Genomic DNA, 17,425 nt, shown 5'->3' with positions numbered 1-17,425 from the left:
CCCGCCGCCAGCAGGGGGCGGTACAGCCCAAGCCGCGCCCTGAGCTCCGGGGACCGCGGGTTCGAGTCCCGCTCTGGGTGTGTCCGCAGGGCCGTTCTGCTCCCTGCACCCGCCGTGTTCTCGGAGGCCTCTCCTTTGTGCTCCTCTGCGGCACATCGTTGTATTTCACCAGCTCATGGGGACAACCCTCCAGACCTGGCCCCAGGTTAGCTCCGGGCCCCCAGCACCGCCTGCACTGGTGTCTCCCCAGTGCCCAGGACAGGAGATGGGTGCTCACAATTATCTGCACCAGCTGTAGGTGTGAACTGGGATGCTGAGCCCGGCAGGGTCAGAGGCAGGACAGCTGCCTGCCTGACTGGCGTGACCCTGTTCTTCACCCTCCAGCCTGCTCTGGACTTTTTCTTTAATGCCTCTTTGTCTCCTTTCAGCATCACCCCGGTGCTTTGATGCTTCTGCCTGAGACAGGACCCACACACTGACACTGGACTGATCATGGAAGGGAAATGGCACATGGCTGAATTAGACCTTAGCACCGCTCTCCGGATAATTAACTCATCAGCAAGGTTTGTTTAACATGAGCTCTCTGTTTTCAGCTGCGTTTTCTTTAGAGCAGTTGGTGTCTTCCTGGATATAAGCATTTATTTCCATAATGCTGACTCCAAACCCTGCTTGCCTGCAGGACTGTAATTTATCCCCCAAGGAGCATCTGGACAAAGCAGGGCACTAATTCTGCCACCTGTGCTGATGATGTGTCCAAAGAGATCGTGTCAAGTCTCTATTAAAAGCTGAGAATAAGACAGAAAGCCTGAAATCTTCACTTCCAGAAGATGTATGAATGTAATATAAAGCTGCTGCTAATTCTTCCCAGGGATTAATGGAGACTATCAAGGACAATTTCACTCAATACTGCTTTTCTTTTTGTAAAGTGAAGCTTCCCCAAACCTGAGGCAAGGCAGAAACATGGCTTTGAGTCTGTGTCGCTCTCCTTCAGTCAAATGGAATTAGCTGTCTTTATTTAAAAAGTCTGTGCTGGCACCACGGTGCCAACACTTTCCGAGACAACAAAATGGACAGAAATCCATTTTCCAGGCTGGAAGGAAGGCAAAAAATAAATTGGAAGAATGAAGAGTGAGGAGGAATTGAGGCATTCACAGAGCTCACAGTGCAAGTGATTGGAAGTGATGGGAAGAAGGCAGGAGAGGGATTCATTTGTTTAAAATATAGGACTGGAATTGACTTTGAGGTGCATGTTGCATCACTGAGGAACCCAGGCTGCTGTGGCTCTGCCAGGTGGGAGCTGGGCAGCAGCAGGGAGGGAGGGAAGGATGGAGGTGTGCTGGTGCAGGTCAGCAGATCATGGGGATGGCTCTGGCCAGGCACCCCAAACATGGGGCAGAGAGCCGGTGTGTGTCTCATGGTCTGTCACTGGAGGCTTCTGGCAGCCCTGCAGGAAGGTCACGGCCTCTTCTGCTCACCTGACACCAGGTTTGGACACCAAGTGTGCCTTGTGTGGGGCTAGGTGAGAAAGGATGCCCTGGGGAAACCTGGAATGGGCCAGAACTGAGACAAGATACCCACCCAGAAAGGTGCTCAGGGCAGCACTTTGACTTCACCTCAGTCTGGCAATGACAGACACGGACAAAATATTCCAAAACTCAGTGAAACCAGTGCCTGCCCAAAGCAGCTGGGGAGGGATTTGGGCTGCCCAGGCTTCTCTGTCATGCCTTGATGCCCCTGAGAGCCCCCCAGCCTGTGCTGCTGTCAGTGTTTCATTGGGGAGCTCTGGGTAAGGTCTGAAGACACATCTGCACAAGTGCCTCATTTTTCCACTGCAGCTCATCAGGCTGCCTCTGACTAATGAAGTTTGTCCCTTTTTGGGGGCTTGATAACATTATACTCCTCCTGCTTCCGTTCCCATCTCAGAGGAAGAAAGTTCCCTGCCTATAAAATTCCTGGAGACATCGATTTGTGGTTATCTCATGGCAATGATTTTACTTGGCCTTGCTGTTTATGCTCGGCGTTGCGGATGCTTCCAGAAATCAATGCTGCTGCTCTCCCTCCTCCTGACAGGCAGCTCCTGGGAGCTGCTGCCCGTGTGTCTGTGTCCTTCTCCTTGTTTTCCCCGCCCGGGCTCTCTGTGTGGCCCTCCCCCGAGATTATGTTTCTGTTTCCCAAGTCTCCAGTGTAGGAAACTGCGCGGGTGAGCGATCAGACACGGGTACAGCTGGACAGGAGGGTTCTGACGTCTGCCCACGCACACCGTGCCGTGAGTCCTGGGTGTGTGCACGAAGCAGGAGCCCTGGGTCAGCGTGAGCCTGGGCTCGGCTTGGCACTGCTTGCTGTGTTACAGGAGTGATGGGTATTAATTAAGTTGCTCTGCCCTCCTGGGCTGCTGACAATGGAAGCTGCTAAATCAGCTGTAAATCTGGCCCTGGGGATTGTGGGTTCCTGTCAATCCTGGGTTACAGTTCAGTCCCAAAACTTGAGAAGGGTTTGATTCCTTCAGTTCTTACTAAAACCCTCCGTCTCCTTTCTAGGAGACTTTAGTTTGTATTTTGGTAAATTCTGTTGCTAGAAAGCAGTTTTGGAGCGTGGCTCGGGGAGGATTCATCCATCCCAAACCAGCCAGAACACAGGTAACCCTACAGGGACAGGTGCTGCACTGACACTGTGGTCCTGGTGCTGAATTCAGCACTGGGGAGCTCAGAGAGAACTCCCTCTTTCCACTTCCCTGAACAATTTCATTAATAAGAATGGGAAGAATCTCCCCTGAGAATGCCTTTTTGCAGTGAGGCAGAAGAAACACAGCAGTGAGTGATACTTTTCTGTGCATTTCTTTTCCAGGCTCTGGCCTGAGCTGCCACTGTCTGATGTGCCCAACCTCCTTCCAGGGCAGATCCATCTGTGTTGCCGTATTCCCCAGTCTCCATATTCCCCAGTAAAGTGCTGGGTGGGGAGAACAGTTCATCACCTGAACTCCAGCTCTTCGGAGACCAGTCTGGGAGTTCACAGCCCAGGTACAGTCAGTGCTTAAAACCTATTTTGTTTTCCCCCCTTCCTTTCCCAGTTTCCGTTCTAGCAGCCCAAGGCAGTTTGAAGTTTGCTGTGTCATTTTCCTCCCTGAGTGCTCTCTCCTTCCCCTCGAGCTGCTGCCTTCTTGTTGGCATCAGGGAGTTACTTTCCATCGATGTTTGAGCTGAGCAGTTCATTAATGTTCACAGCATCCATTTGGAAGCAGCCACTGACTCCTAGGAAGTGTCCCTGCGAGGGAACAGGCTGAACATCTGTACAAAGCAGCTCCATCACAGGCTGCAAGTCCTGCCACCAGATTTAGGTTTTTCACCTCGAGAGATGGGATTCAGTTTATGTATATTCTTACTAAGGAGTTACTATTTGCCCATTAAAGAAGTTTTACAGTCTGAGGTTGCTCTCTCTTTTTTTTTTATTTTAAATTTTTATTTTTCATCTGCCATGTAACAGTGAAGAGAAGTTGTGCTTCTGTAGCCTGCAAAGCTCTGGAATGTGTCAAAATCACCATTTGTCATGAAAATGTGGTGATGTTCTTCAAAATGTGGTGGAAAAGTTCTGATTTTATTTCATGTTTAGTGCAATTCTCCTAGCATTTCCCAGGCTTCCATGATTCCGAACATTAGAGAAAAAGAATCCATTAATTTAATCATATTTAATGAATTATTATATTTATATACTTTAATATTACTCTTCCAAAAATCCTGTTGCTGTTTAACTTGCCATCTTATAGAACCACAAGTTCAAGTCAGTGCAGGATGCCAGAAGCTGCTCTGGAGCATCTCTCCTCTGTGGGTGTTGGTCTTCCTGTAAGCCCTTCCACTTTCCAGCATTTGTGTTGAGATAATCTCTTCCTGAATTTCTTGCAATGCTTTATTTCAATATATCTTCCCTTGTCACTGCAGGACTGAATCCAGCCTCCTGGTAAGTGATGTCTAAATCACTGCTGCAAGGAGAGGATGAAATATGGGCGCGTGAGAGGGAGGCAAAGGATATGGCCGAGGAAGAAAAACTCACAGAGCAAGAAGAAATATGGACAGGGTGTGTAAAACGGTGTGTTCCTCAGCTCCTGCTCGCTGCTGTGATACAGGACATGTGTGTGTGGACACAGATCTCTGCCTCTTGCCGTGGAATGATGAGATGATCCAATGTGAGTGTGCGGCCGTGCTGTGCAAGTGCATGTGCGTGATGACTCAGGTATTTATTGCACATGCAGTGGCATCTCTGCAAACAGCTGGAAATCCACCTTTGTACATGCTCAGCAGCTGGCTTTTGCCAGCAGCAGTGTTCCTGCAGCCTGTACAGGGCCAGAGCAGTCTCATCAAACGCTTCACTGTGGGTGTTCATGGCGACCGCTCGCTCTGTACATTTGGATGAGGCTCTTTGAAAGGGACTAAAAAATGGTTGCCCCGGGCAATAAAAGCACACTGGGGCAAGCAGCAGAGGCAGAAATAAAAACAGTGAGTGTGAATCATCCTGAGTCACCTGGGGAGAAAATGGGGAAGGTGGGATGGGAGCTGGTGTTGGGATGTGGGAGTGTGATGGACTGGAGAGGGGCCGACTGCAGAAGGACCTGCTTGTGTGTCTCCAAACTGTGCACTCCATGAGGGACCTGGGGTGAGCTGCAGTGCTGCTCCATGTCTCTTCCCTGCAGTCACCATCTTGGCAGGCAGCTGGGTTGCATCATCCAGAGGAGATGGTTTTTTTACTTCACTCTGCTGCTCTGGTATCCTCAGAGGGGCTAACGTTATTCATAGGATCACAGATTGGTTTGGGTTAGAAGGGACCTTTCAAGATCATCTAATTTAACCCCTGGTTTTGGGACTAGACTGTCACCAGCACATCAAATGTAGTCCAGGATGAGTGTGTGTTAAGTAAAACAGGAGCTCCTACAGCGTTTCTGTGACGGGGCTACTCCACGAGCCTGGGCTCACAGCAGCACATGCTGAGGGACTCGAGGGAAGCACTTTGCTGCTGCAAGAGAGAACACCTTGTGCAGTACTCAAGAGCATCCTAAGGCTATTTTTGCAGCCTTCTGTATTCCCATGGGACAGAGAGCCCTAAACTCACTGTGGTGGTAGCAGCTTTCTCCCAACTTCGACCTGAATGTATTGGCTTGTGTTTGTTCCTGTGCCAACGCTGTCCCTGAGCCTGGGCAGGTCTCCTCTCCCCTTTCTCTCCTTCTCCTCTCCCATGTTTGTGGAGAATGATCGTATCTGTGCTGCTCTGTGTTCCGTGAGGCCGAGCACGCCGGCCCCTCTCCGGTTCCCCCGCTGTCCCGGCAGCCCTTTGCTGCCCAGGTTCCCCCCAAGTGTGTCTCTGTTGAACATGGGTGACCAGACCCGAACAAAGTCCCCAGATAAGATCTTCCTGGGGCCCTGCACAATGGAAACTTCCCTGAAGCCTGGCCAAGGCATCTGCTGAGGGGTGAGATTCTCATTCCTGCGGGATGAGATTTTCCCTTGAGGTCTGTGTTCCTGCTGCCCTCAGCTCACTCAGCTACCACAAGTGTTGCTTATTCAAAATTGTATTTGTTGTTGTCTCTGTGCATTTTGATACAATTTCATTTTTTTCTGATCAATTTGTGACACGTGACAGATCCAACTGAAATCACTTTGAAGCTTGGTTTCAAAAAAGCCAACACTTATCAGGTCTCTGCAACCTCTCCACGTCGCTTTTTCTCAAGAAAATCTTTTTCAGGGCTGCACTTGAAACAGAAATTAGCATTGTAAGTCCCACAGCTCCTCAGGGATTGGCAAAAGCAGATAGTTTCCTACTTTAAGCCTCCTTGAACCCCTGCTCATGTGCTCTGTGTGCTGCCTTCCTCCATAGCCAGCCCCATCAGCCTCCTGTTGGGTTCAGATGCTTCAATAAAACTCATGATATCCTAAATAAGTTGGTTTCCTCAAAGCATAGGGATCCCTGCAATGGTTGCAGGGCATCCTTTTTAAGACAGACTGCAGGAGGAAAAAACGGCATCCGAGTGATCCAGGCCACAGAGGGAAATGGCAGCCCGTCAACTCAGTGGTGACGTTGCCGTGTATAAATCAAGAGAGGTGGCAGCTGGGTGTTGCTTGCAAGGAGCAGGAGCAGAGGGATGGCTGCTCGTGGGCCAGGGGAGGCTGCGAGGAGAAGGTGTGTCTGCTTGGCCGCAGGTTTTATATAAGGGTGACTCTTTCATCTCAGCTGCGGGGAAGAAGGAACATCGCAGAGCCTTGAGGAGCCCGGAGGAGCTTGAGTGGAGCCAAGACCCTGTCTCAGCTGGCTGTGGCTGATTCAGGTAACATCCTCTGTGTGCTGGTTGTGTGGTGGCAGGGTGACAGGTGTGGTGGCAGGGTCCTCGCTCTGGAAAGACACGTGCAGTGTGCCTGGTGCTCAACTGCTTTTTTTGGAGATTGTGCTGGGCACCAAGCTCCCCATCACCAGCCTGTGTCTGCCATTTCATAATTAGATTTATGTTGATAATTATGAAATTATAACTTTTAGCTAGCTTGTTTTTATCGCTTATGCTTCAGTTTATTGCTTTTGAAAGTTAGAAAGAACAGGGATGATCCTCAGATGCTTCTCTTGGCAAAGCCCTTCACCAAAACACCTGCAACTGCTCGTCACAGGGATACAGAAATAACTTAAACATCAGTTTGGGGAAAAGCAGTTTTGCTTCTTTTGAGTGAATATTTTGGGCCAGTCACAAGGGACCAGGAAAGGGCTTTTATTGACCCATATGTGGAGTCTGTCCATGTGTATGGATACGAAGAAGGTCCTGCTGCTCTGGGCTCGAGAATCTGACTTGAGCTGGATAAAGAGTGAAGGAGGGATTTCTTGCTTGACTTCTTTCCTCCTAAAGACACTGGGATCTCTTCTGACAGGATTTTCCCCCACTGTTCCCTCCAATGTCTCCCTTGCCAGCAGGGGAATCTTCTGGAGATGGCGGTATTGAAGCTTTTTGGAATCATCTTTTTCTGTGGCCTCCTCTCGCCCTCTCAGGAAGTCTTGTCTGGCCTGTCCTGCGCTGTCAGTCCGAGGGCCATGCAGAATGGTAACTACATAAAAGCATGAATTGTGTTTGTTTTGAAAGCTCTGTGGGATCATGAAGGAGAATAAAACCTCCCGAGTGTCTTCATCCTTATTTTATAGTTCCTCAGGTCTGCAGACTTTGCTCAGAGCCCCCGAGAGCCATTGCTGGGTTCACAGGTCAGGGAAATATCTGCTCCACAACTGGGACATGTTTCAGTACCAAACAACCACACAGAATTTCAGGGCTAGATCTGGGTTATTTCCTCTTTGTGTCTCAGTTTCTCATTTCCATATTGGAGCAGCTGATATTCGACAAACAGCTGCTGTGAAGTAGCAGCCACGATAATATTTGCAATGTTCCGACTTGTTTCAAGTTGCTTCTACTAAAAAAAAACAAACAAAAGAACCCCGAAAGCAAAAACAAACAGGCAAAAATCAACAAACAAAACCCCCTGACAAATGGAAAATGAGTTGTGGGTGGAAGTGCAGGCTCTCAGTGGGGTCACTGGTGTTTCTGGCAGTGCACAGCCATCATGTGCCCTCCAAATTGGGGGTCTGGGATGTTAATTCACCATGGGGAGCTTTGGTTTAGTGCATATTGCAAAATAGCATCCCTATGTATTTAGACTGCATGGAGACAACTGGTAACTCCATGAGGAGTTCTGGGGAGCAAAGGGGCTTTGCTGTGCCCCATCTTTGCCAGGACAGAATCACAGAATCAGGTTGGATCTGACTGACTGGGGAGAGGTCGCTGCTGCCCGTGCTGGTCCTCACACACAGATGTTTTCCAGTTCTCTCAGATGCCATAATTCATAATGGGCTTCTCCAGCAGCACCTGCAGGGCCTCGTGCTCCCCAACATCATGGGTGAAGGGGGTCTGCTGAACTCTCCCACCAGCATCACGGGGTAAGTGCTTGGCTGTGAGTGCACCTTCACCATCAGTTCTGAAGCAAGACAAGCTGAGCTGCTGGTGGTGTGGTTGGCCCAGGCCATTATCCTCGTTTTATCATGATACTGAAATTCTGACCTAGTTAAAGTTGTCTGTGTGGTAGCAGTGCAGGTGACAAGGTGCACTGCAGGCTGTGGGTGTGGGTGGAGAATGACAGCTCTGGTGGTGGCTGTTGATGGCTGAGATGCTTGACAGCACTGAGAGAGGGGAAAGGGACCACATAGGGAAAAAGCTGACAGCTCTACAAACTCGACTTCCACCCCAGTCTTGTTCTAGGCTGCCTTCTTTTGGCTTTCACCTGTCCCTTATCCTCGTGCCTCCAGCTGGAGGTGGCTGTGGTGCTGTGGGTGCTGCAGGTTCCTCACTGGCCACAGCTGCTCAGCTGCTGGGAGATGTTTTTAATTTGTGCCAGCCTTTGCTGTTGTTCACAGCCTGCACCTCGTCCAGGTCCGGCTGCCCAGGCTGTCGGTGGTGCTGCTGCCAGGGATCGGGGTCCAGCTGACCATCGGGGCAAAGCTGCAGCTCAGTGGCAAATGGTGAGTGGGGGGATTTGTGGTGGCTGATGAGGGGAACCCCTACTCTGCCATATTTTTCACCTTTTATGGATTTTGGGCTGTTTCTTACCTTATAATAAAGTTACAGAGCAAAGCAGGCAGCAGAAGATGGCTCGTGACATTGGTAGAGGTCTGAAGGAGAAGGAGGTGCAGTCTGCTCCTTCTGGCTTTGCTGAGATTCTCTGGGTAGAGGCTGAGAGATGAAATCATCCCATTTTCTCTTTTGCAGCTTGGTCGGCCTGCTCTCAGAACTAATTGATATCTTAGTGGATGTGAACATTACTGCAAACATTAAATGCACGAATTTTGAATCTGGCACGGTCCAGGTTGTCACTGAAGACTGCCTCTGCATTCTTGGGGCCATAAAGATCAAGGTCCTTTCTGGGTAAGTGCCTGTGGATTTATGTTTTCCATTGCATGCAATCCTCTTCTCTTTATCCAACAATATGGACAGTCTGCCAGGACACAGGCAGTGCTCAGCTGATATAGAGCCAGACCTCAGGGATGGAATTTCTTTCCGAATGCCAAAGCCAGTTGCTTCAGTGGAAATGGAATGAGGATTAATTTCCTCTGTTTATCTGTGGAAATTTTAAGATCTGAAGCATGACTTTCTCTAGACTTAGATAGTGGATTGATATCCAAAGGGTACAAGTAATAGGGCAGGGAGAGTTCTAGGAAAACAGCACCATTGCTTGCCCTGGTTTTACATTCTGCCTTTGGCTGCTGTTCCAGGTGAATGCTGGGCATGTGGAGTTTCCCTCTGATTGCTGTGGATGTGGGTAATTCCATGCAAATGTCCCATCTCTTGTTCAGTCTTATTAAATTCTTGACAGCAAGAATTTGCTGACTTCGTGTATTGATGAACGCAGCAGTAAATTGATCATGGGAAATATTTTCTTTTATTGCTTTTGAATTGCTCACTTTTCAGGTTCATTGAATTTCTCCTAATTATTTTTTGCATTATGCATTATATATTTCAATCAGTGCAGCAGCTGCTTTGAAAAATGCTGTGTGAGTGAATAGAAGAACATGGCTCACCTGCTCTCGGGGGTCATGTTTTAAGTTTTAGCAGGATTAGAGTGATGGTGTGCAGGAATTGAGTTCCCAGGGGGGTAAAGGAAGTGTGGATGTACATGATTGACTTCATGGCCACTCCTCAGATGCATCTGTAGGCAGAATTTTGGCATAAATAACAAGATGTTCTATGAATTCCTGCTGTCTGTGGCTTGCCAACTCAACAGTCCAGAAATATATTGATTATGAGACGTAACTGGCTTTGTGCTGCTGCAGGCATTGCACGTCCCGAGTGAGCTGTTCAGCAGCAGTGTGGAAATGTCACACAGCAGATTTCTTCTCTTGTTATTCCAGATGCAAATTGTTTGTTCCCAGAAACGAACATGAGGATATTTCCTAACAGCTCTCTCTTCCCTTAACTACAGCACTGATTTAAATACCAGAGGGAGACACGAAACACAGGTTACTCTGTGAGAGGCTTGCTCTTTTTGTGCAGTGATATCTGTGCCCTCTAATTGCTGAAGGAAAAATTTCTTCACAGAAAGGGTTGTCAAGCATTGGAACAGGCTGCCCAGGGAAATGGTAGAGACACCAACCCTGGAAGTGTTAGAAAAGCGTGTGGTTATGGCACTTGAGGACGTGGTTTAGGGGTGAACATGGTGGTGGTGCTTGGTTGATGGTTGGACTTGGTGATCTTAGAGGTGTTTTCCAGCTTTAATGATGCTGTGATTCTCAGCAATGAGATTCTCAGTCCTCAATGGGGCGAGTGACCCCTTTGTCCCCCCAGCCCTCTGTCCAGCCCCTGCTCTGGCCAGTGGCAGCCGCAGCAGTGGCCCTGAAGGGATGACTAAGGACCTAGCATAGTGTAAAATGAAGGCTGGAGATCCTTTGGTCTCCTGTCCTGGAGCTTTTTTTGTACTGATTGGGATTTTTTTTCTGACCTTTCCAGCTTACTCACCCTGTCAGTGAATGAGATGGTGCTTCGCCAGCTGACAGCAACTCTGCCCGCTTTGGTATGGCTGAGGATTGCCCTCCTTTCACAGCTGAAACACAGAGATACCGGGAAAAATGTGTTACGAGGTCACAGCCAGCTGCACCATCTCTCCGTGCTGCTCTCCCACATCCCTGGCATGTGCCATGAGGCAGGAACGTTTGTGGGCAGCCTGGCAGCTCCAGAGGGCTGTGGCCAGCAGGACAATGCCTGAGATATTCCCCAAACCAAAGTGTTCCCCTTCAGTGTTGGTCCCACAGCTCCAGGGTTTATCCCCTGCCCCCAGGTCTTCCACAGCATCCCAGCTGTGCCTAGTGCCATGCAGCACTTGTTCCATGGGGATTTAGATGGAAAGGAGGGGGTCTGGGCAGGCTGTGGGTGATGGTGGTGAGGGGGGTTGAGCAGTCACGTTTCTGGTTTGTGTTGCAGCTCTGCCCCGTGGTTGACATCGTGATGAACCTCGTGAACATCCAGCTCCTGGGCACTCTCAATGGTGCGTTTCTTGTGGAGGGTGAGGTGCTGCTTCTCCACGTTCCCCACAGTGGGAAGGGCTGTTCCCATGTCAAATCCATCAGTGCATCAATAGAAGTCCAACCCTTCCGCAGGGCTGCTGTTGAACCTTGAATTCACACCCCTGCACTCCAAGTGAACTGCTCCCACTTTGGCCCTCCTTATATCAGTTTTATGTGTCGCCCTTGGATTTGGCTTTATTTTCTTTGATGTTCTTTTTGGGCTATATCCTAAAGGCAGATGCCACCAAGCAGAATTTGGGGATGTTTTGGCCATTTGGAGTAGCAGCGAGCACCCTGCAGCAGTGAATCTCAGACTGTTTGTGGGTGTGGGGGCTGGGGATCTGAGGGGCCAGGGGAGGAGGCTGTGTTGCTGCTTATTTCCTGGTGTTGTAATGAGCCTTTTCCTGTGTGTAGCTGTCATCCCAGTTGGCACGGTAGGAACGATCCACTACCAGCTGGCCAGCATCCCCTATACCTCTGGCAAGTTCCTGGGGCTGGATTTAGATGTAAGTTAATGCTGGGCAGCAGGACCCCGGGAGCATGGCTGTGTGTTGCCTTTCAGTCTGCTCACCTCATCCCATGGGAGCTGTAGAATCCTGTGGAGGAGCTGAGCTAATGACTTGTCCTGGGAATGCAAGCTCTTAAGTGTTTAGATCTTTATCCAAGTCACCACTAAACGACTGTGTGTGCTTTTCTTCAAGCTTGCTCTGTTTTCAAACTTACCCTGAGTCTGCCCAAGACTGTGTGTCTGTTGGATGCAGCTGCTGGGATGAGCAGCTCTCCTTCTCTTGGGATGAGCAATTTTCCTCCTCTCTCCCGCTGTGCAGACTTGATGTTAGTACTTTTTGCCTTTGCTGTTCAGCTTCTGTGGTGGGTGAATGCTAAGCCAGGCTAATGGATGTATTTTTTCACTTCTGTCTTACTGGGGGGGGGGAAGGCAGCAAAAAGCAAACTACTTTCAAACAGGAGAGCTTAAATAAAAGCAAGTGGCTGGTGAGAAGCAACTGAGACATGAGCACTAAAGAGGAGCAACCACTGACAGCAAACACTGCAGCCTCTGAAACCCTGCTGCTGCACTGGCTTTGGAGCAGTCACTTCGTAGGGATGAGTCTTTGTCCCCCCAAGACCCCTGGATGGTCAGAGTTGGTCTCCTTAGCAAGTAGATGGTGTCAGTGTGGGTTTCTGTGGAGATGGAGGATGGCTGATGCCTGGATGGGTGTAGGAGGGCTGGGGCTGCTGGGAGCTGCACCGTCACCCTTTGTTTGTCCTTGGAGTGAGACCTCAGGGATGAACTGAAGCAGTGAGTTGTGATTTGGACAAAGCACGTTGTTATCTGAGAAGGCCTCAGTTACACACATGTGCCTTTATCAGCTCCTGTCATCTCTGGAACACAGAGGGAACTGCTCCAAGCCTGGTGCTTTCCCGGAGCTCTGGCGAGAGGATGACTGTTCAGCTGGCACCAGCCCCACACTCCCGTCTCAAGGATATGGGCCTCATGGCTCTGAGGATGGGATTGATGTCCGTGTCACCTTTCCCTGCAGGGAGCGGTGAAGCAGGTGGGAGGCATCACCATCCCCCATGACTCATCCCCCTCCGCTTTGCCCCCACTGATGGACAGGCTCCTGCTCCTGGCGATGCGCCAGAGCTTCATCAATGCCATGGTGACCCTCCTGCTCCGGATGCCGCCGCAGACCTTCCCCTGCACGCCAGACATTGTGAGTGCAGCAGCACCTCTGTTTCATGCCACAGTGGGTGACAAGGGACAGGCATCAGCCTGGCCTCGGGTCTACTCGGGGAGGGCTGTTTGAGGCATCCCTGGTGCTGCTGGGTCTGTGTGTGCATGTCCCTGTGCATGTTCCTGTGCATGTCCCTGTGCGTGTGCTCGCTGGCAGAGGCTCAATCCCCAGTGCTGCCTCCTTCCTGCTCTTCTCAGAAAGCTGTAATAGCACCTGCACTGCTCAGCTGTGCCTGTTTCTGTATGGGCACCCCAGGAACACCTGTTGAGACCAGTTGTGTACTGGTTGTGCCATGGACTCCTGCGGACTGTGATCCCTTTCAAGGAATCTGCAAAATGTCACTGAGAAAAGCCACTGTGTGTGTGCAGTGCCATTACCTGGGTGTTTCCACCTCCTGTGCCTCCAATCTGTACTGCCAGTGGGAAATGTTAGGGGTCCACACACTATCAGGTGTTGAAAGCCTCTGGGGGACATCACCTTCCACAGCTGAGTGCTCTCACCTTAACAACTGACCAGGAATCACTCAAACAGCTGGGGAACAGTGGAGAGGGTGGTGGCTCAGGCTGCTGTGCAATGGGGTGGCCCCGGCAGGATGGGTGTTGTTGAAGTCAGCTGGAGTGCTCATCAGGGGTGCTGGTGCTTCTGTTCCCACAGTTCTCTGGTGCCAGCCGTCTGCACGAGACCCTGTGGACAATCGCTCCTGCTGGGGTGAGTAACTGGTTCAGGCCTGAGGGTCTGTGAAAACCTCGCCAGGTCTGAGCCATCCAAGGGATGCAGCTGGAGGTGCCACGTGCTGCTGCCAAAGGTCCCCAGCCTTCTTGCACCGGCATGGCCTGAGCCTGCCTTGCTGCCCAACTGGCTGATGGGAGCAAGTGAAGGGACTGGGGGTTTGCTCAGCTTCGGCAGCCCCTGCCCTTCTCCTGCTCCCTGATCTGGGGAAAGTCTTCACCCACCGCTCGTAGAGACCTAGAGAGCTGATAAATGTCTGACAGAGACACAGATAGCTGACCTAGAGAGCTGGTAAATGTCTGGTATCTCCCATTTCCTGGGCACCCTGTGTGTGACCCTGGAGGAGGCCCTGTGGAGCTGTGGGGCTGTGAGAGTGTGCACCAGGACTGCTGATCCCCTGCTTGGCCCGTGTGTGCAGTGCCAGTAACCACCTCCACGTGTTCCCAATTCCCACAGTGCTCCACCTGCCGTGGGACCAGTCCTGTGAACATCAGGCTGACCTTGGGTGGGAACCCACTCATCCTCTTGGAAGAAAACAAAGCCAGTGTCAAGCTTTCAGTCTTGGTCCAGGTGTTCCTGAACCGTTTAGATGGATCCGTCCTCAACCTCCTGCTGCTGAAGGCTGTAAGTGTGGATGGAGTTACCTCCAAGGGGTGCAGCGTGCAGCCAGCTGGGTGACTGGTGACTGGGATGGGGATGTTTCCATGTGCTGATCCTCTGCCTCTCTTCTGGCAGGACCTGGGTCTAAACGTGCGCGTATCGATTGTCGGAGGCAGGCTGGTGCTGCGGCTGGCCCTGCGCAGGTAGGCTGGCCCTGGGCAGGTAGACTGTCCCCCCATACTGGTTGGTGACATTCTCTGTGTTGCAACTGTAGCTCTGGGGCTGCTGACTCGAAATGTTTTCCATTTCTGTAAGCCAGACGTTTCATTTTCTGAATCCGGGGATTTCACGCCTGGCCGATGGCACGAGGTGGATGGACAGGGCGGTTCAGGATGGATTACAGCAGCTGGAAAGTTTTAGGAGGCTTGGGGGAAAAGTGTGTCAGTTTTATAACAAGGAGGAATGAGGTAACCTGAATAATTGTAAGACTGTCAGCTTGACTTTGATCCTGGGCAGTGGTTAAAAATGCCTGATATTGGACGTGAGCGATAAAGGAGTAAAGGAAAGTGCTGTCATTAATGCCAGTCAAGGTATGATTAAAGATTGGAAAGCATTCCTTATAGCAGGAGGTTTGAGGATTTTGGGCTATTTAGCTTGTCAAAGAGCTGGATTTAGAAGCAAAATTGGCATAGCTTGTATGCAGCGATATAGGGAATAGAAATGCATCAAAAGGCTTTTAATTCAATAGACAAAGGTATAACAAGATTCAATAGAAGTAGAAAAGAGAAATTGAAATGGAAATAGAGCATCCATTTTAGATATGAGTAGTGGTGTGATTGCAGTGATAGATGAGGAGCTGTAGCAAATTCTCCAGGTCCTTAAATCCAGACTGGGTGTTTTTACATAGAATTACAGGATGGTTTGGGTTGGAAGGGACCTTAAAGATCACCTGGTTCCACCCCCTGCCACAGGGTTCTAGAAGCTCTGCTCTCAGCTGTCAGGAGCTGACTCCTCTCCAGAGGTGAATAACCTGTGCAGGGAGAGGGAAGGGGCAGCCAGGAGCTGTGTGTGCCCTGCTGAGGTGCTGCTTCCTTGACAAGCAAATAAAAATTAGGTTAAGTTTTTATTTTCCTATTTTATTTTCTCTCTTGAAAGTCTGGCAGTCCCTGCTTTTTGTGTTACAATGGAGGGACTCCTTAGTGGGTGATGCCTCACAGGGGTCCCTGCCCATGGGCTGAGGAACCTCGTGCTTGGACATGGCCGGGGTCTGGCTGTGAGCTCTGGCCAGTGCCTTGTGTCTGACCTGCTGTTTGCTCTCCTTTGCCTGCAGCACCTCCCTCTCCTTGGAGTCTTCTGATGTTGGCATCAGTAATGTAAGTCTCTGGTACCAGTCTGGGCTTTACTGGGCAGGCAGAGCCAGCTGAGCATGGTGCCCTGTGGTTTCAGGAGGGAAGGGAGCCAGGCCGTGCCTGTGGGATGCTGTGATGGATTGCTCCTGCTGATGGTCATAGCTGTTAGCTGCTCCATGGCATAGATTGTAGCAATTCTTCTTTTGCTGTTCTTTTTTCCCATCTGCCTTTTCTAATAACTCAAAGGTAAAGCTGAAATCTGTTTGTTCATTCACCCCTGCTCGGGCAAAGCTCACACAGACCTGCAGCAGGAGTGTCACCAGGTAGAAGTTTTCCCAAAGGAAGCACTGAATACAAATTGAGGAATAAAAGTAGATTTGCTTTAAAGAGAAGAGGGACTGTTTGTTCTTCTGCTGTGTCAGTGCAGGATGGGGTCTCTGCTGTCACAGGCAGGGCAGCACCCCTCATGTGCTTGTTCCTTCTCTGGCTCAGATCTCGATCCTGAAGCCCCACTGCAGCAGTTTGCTCGTGGAAACATTACTGCCTGTGATGAATGGTAAGGTGACTGGGGTGGCTGTAATGCTGGGAGTGTTTGGATTTCTAGGGAAGGAGGGAAGAAGGGAACATGTATGTATGTTTGGAAGCTCTGGCAGGAGAGCGGAAGCCATTAAAGCTCTTCGATCCCCATTCTGAGGCTGGAGTTAAATATCCAACCTTATTCTTGCACCATCCCACCCCAGCATCAGTCCTGGCAACAGTCAGTGGCAGAGAATGTAAAGAAAGCCAAGTGCATGGTGGTGCTGCAGTCGGTGCCCCTGAGCAGCTCTGTCATGGGGTGTGAGCTGGGTCACCCCTTGGTGGTGTACAAGGACCTGTCTGTCTCCTGCAGGTGCCCTGAGCATCGGGATCCCGCTGCCAAACGTGCTGGGCATTCCCTTAATAAATGTGGATGTTCAGATATTAGCGGTGAGTGTTCAGACGGGCTGTCCCCTCCTGTCAGGAACTGGCACAGGTCACTGGGGATGTTTATAGGACCCTGCCAGTGCTGGTGGTGTGTACAAGAGCCATAGATTTTAACCCCTGAAAGGCCAAAAGAGCTGCTCTATCTGACTTCCCTCAGATCAGGGAATGCTGCCTGAGGATGTGATGCCCACGCATGGACCCAAGTGTGTCATGAGCAGTGCTCAGACCCCAGGGCAGTTCCTGATTCCCTGTCCAAACCTTCTTTCGTTTCTGGAGGACTTGATGGAAGCAGCTCTGGTGTGGATCTGGGAGGTCGTGCAAGCCCTTTTCAGTGGCACTTTCAAAGTGTCTTGAATTGCACCAAGTTCCAGCCCTGTGCACCCTGGAGGTGTCCCAGAAGAGCCGGGATGTTCTCCGACACTTCCCAAAGGGTTCTGTGCCCTCCTTATAACAAACTGGACATGAGGATTCTTGCAGGAGGGTTTTCTCTTCGGTTTGTGTTGTGAAACCAACATCCCTCGAAGTTGAGAGATAATGTGGATGTGTCTCTCCTTGCTCCCCTTCAGGGCCTGATCGTGCTTCTGGTGTGAGCTGGGGAGTGCAAGGCACAGAAGGGTCTGCGGGGACAGAGAGAGGAAGAGACCAGTGAGGACGGAACACCAGGGCCAGCATTATCTGCTTTTCTTTCCTAAACTTGATTCAAGATTATTGATAATATTTAAGACACTCTGAAGTGAATTGGCTCGTGTGAGTACAGCGACACTTGCGTAACCCAAACCCGATCGGTCGCTCTGTGTACAAATATTTATTTAGAGAAGTTGGTGTGATTTTGGGGTCACAGTCACAGCAGCAGCGTGTGATGCTGCAGTGGAATTGGGAAATTTGTTATGAGGTCAAACTCTTCTTGATAGAAAAAAGAAGTGAACTTGTTGCATGTGGCTTCCTAAGCGAATATCCCCACCCAGGTTTGGGAGGGTGTGGAGTGCC

At 50.4% G+C, this 17,425-nt stretch overlaps 1 protein-coding gene across 1 annotated transcript; it reads left to right on the top strand.

Moving 5' to 3' along the window:
• Positions 1–4,166: 4,166 nt before the first annotated feature.
• Positions 4,167–17,425, top strand: LOC113974393 (BPI fold-containing family B member 4-like). Its single transcript, XM_027697484.1, has 17 exons — positions 4,167–4,177; positions 6,183–6,307; positions 6,934–7,063; positions 7,833–7,947; positions 8,422–8,526; positions 8,774–8,929; positions 10,508–10,571; positions 10,979–11,042; positions 11,476–11,567; positions 12,603–12,776; positions 13,452–13,505; positions 13,983–14,150; positions 14,262–14,329; positions 15,457–15,499; positions 15,968–16,031; positions 16,365–16,441; positions 17,005–17,425. The coding sequence occupies exons 3-17, from the start codon at positions 6,952–6,954 to the stop codon at positions 17,026–17,028; spliced, it is 1,380 nt and encodes a 459-aa protein (XP_027553285.1). The 5' UTR covers positions 4,167–4,177; positions 6,183–6,307; positions 6,934–6,951; the 3' UTR covers positions 17,029–17,425.

This window comes from Neopelma chrysocephalum, unplaced genomic scaffold, assembly GCF_003984885.1.
Source record: "Neopelma chrysocephalum unplaced genomic scaffold, ASM398488v2 Primary Assembly neopelma1_119, whole genome shotgun sequence".
NCBI classification, from domain to species: domain Eukaryota; kingdom Metazoa; phylum Chordata; class Aves; order Passeriformes; family Pipridae; genus Neopelma; species Neopelma chrysocephalum.
Note: the sequence above shows the minus strand (reverse complement) of the source record. Positions and strands in the feature narration are given on the sequence as shown.

What these genes read in the sequence shown, in the direction of transcription:
- LOC113974393 (XM_027697484.1), top strand. Translation starts at nt 6,952, where the DNA reads ATGGCGGTATTGAAGCTTTTTGGAATCATCTTTTTCTGTGGCCTCCTC. An exon ending in TCCGAGGGCCATGCAGAATG is followed by an intron (nt 7,064 to 7,832) that starts GTAACTACATAA and finishes GATGTTTTCCAG; the next exon opens with TTCTCTCAGATGCCATAATT. An exon ending in TGGATGTTCAGATATTAGCG is followed by an intron (nt 16,442 to 17,004) that starts GTGAGTGTTCAG and finishes GCTCCCCTTCAG; the next exon opens with GGCCTGATCGTGCTTCTGGT.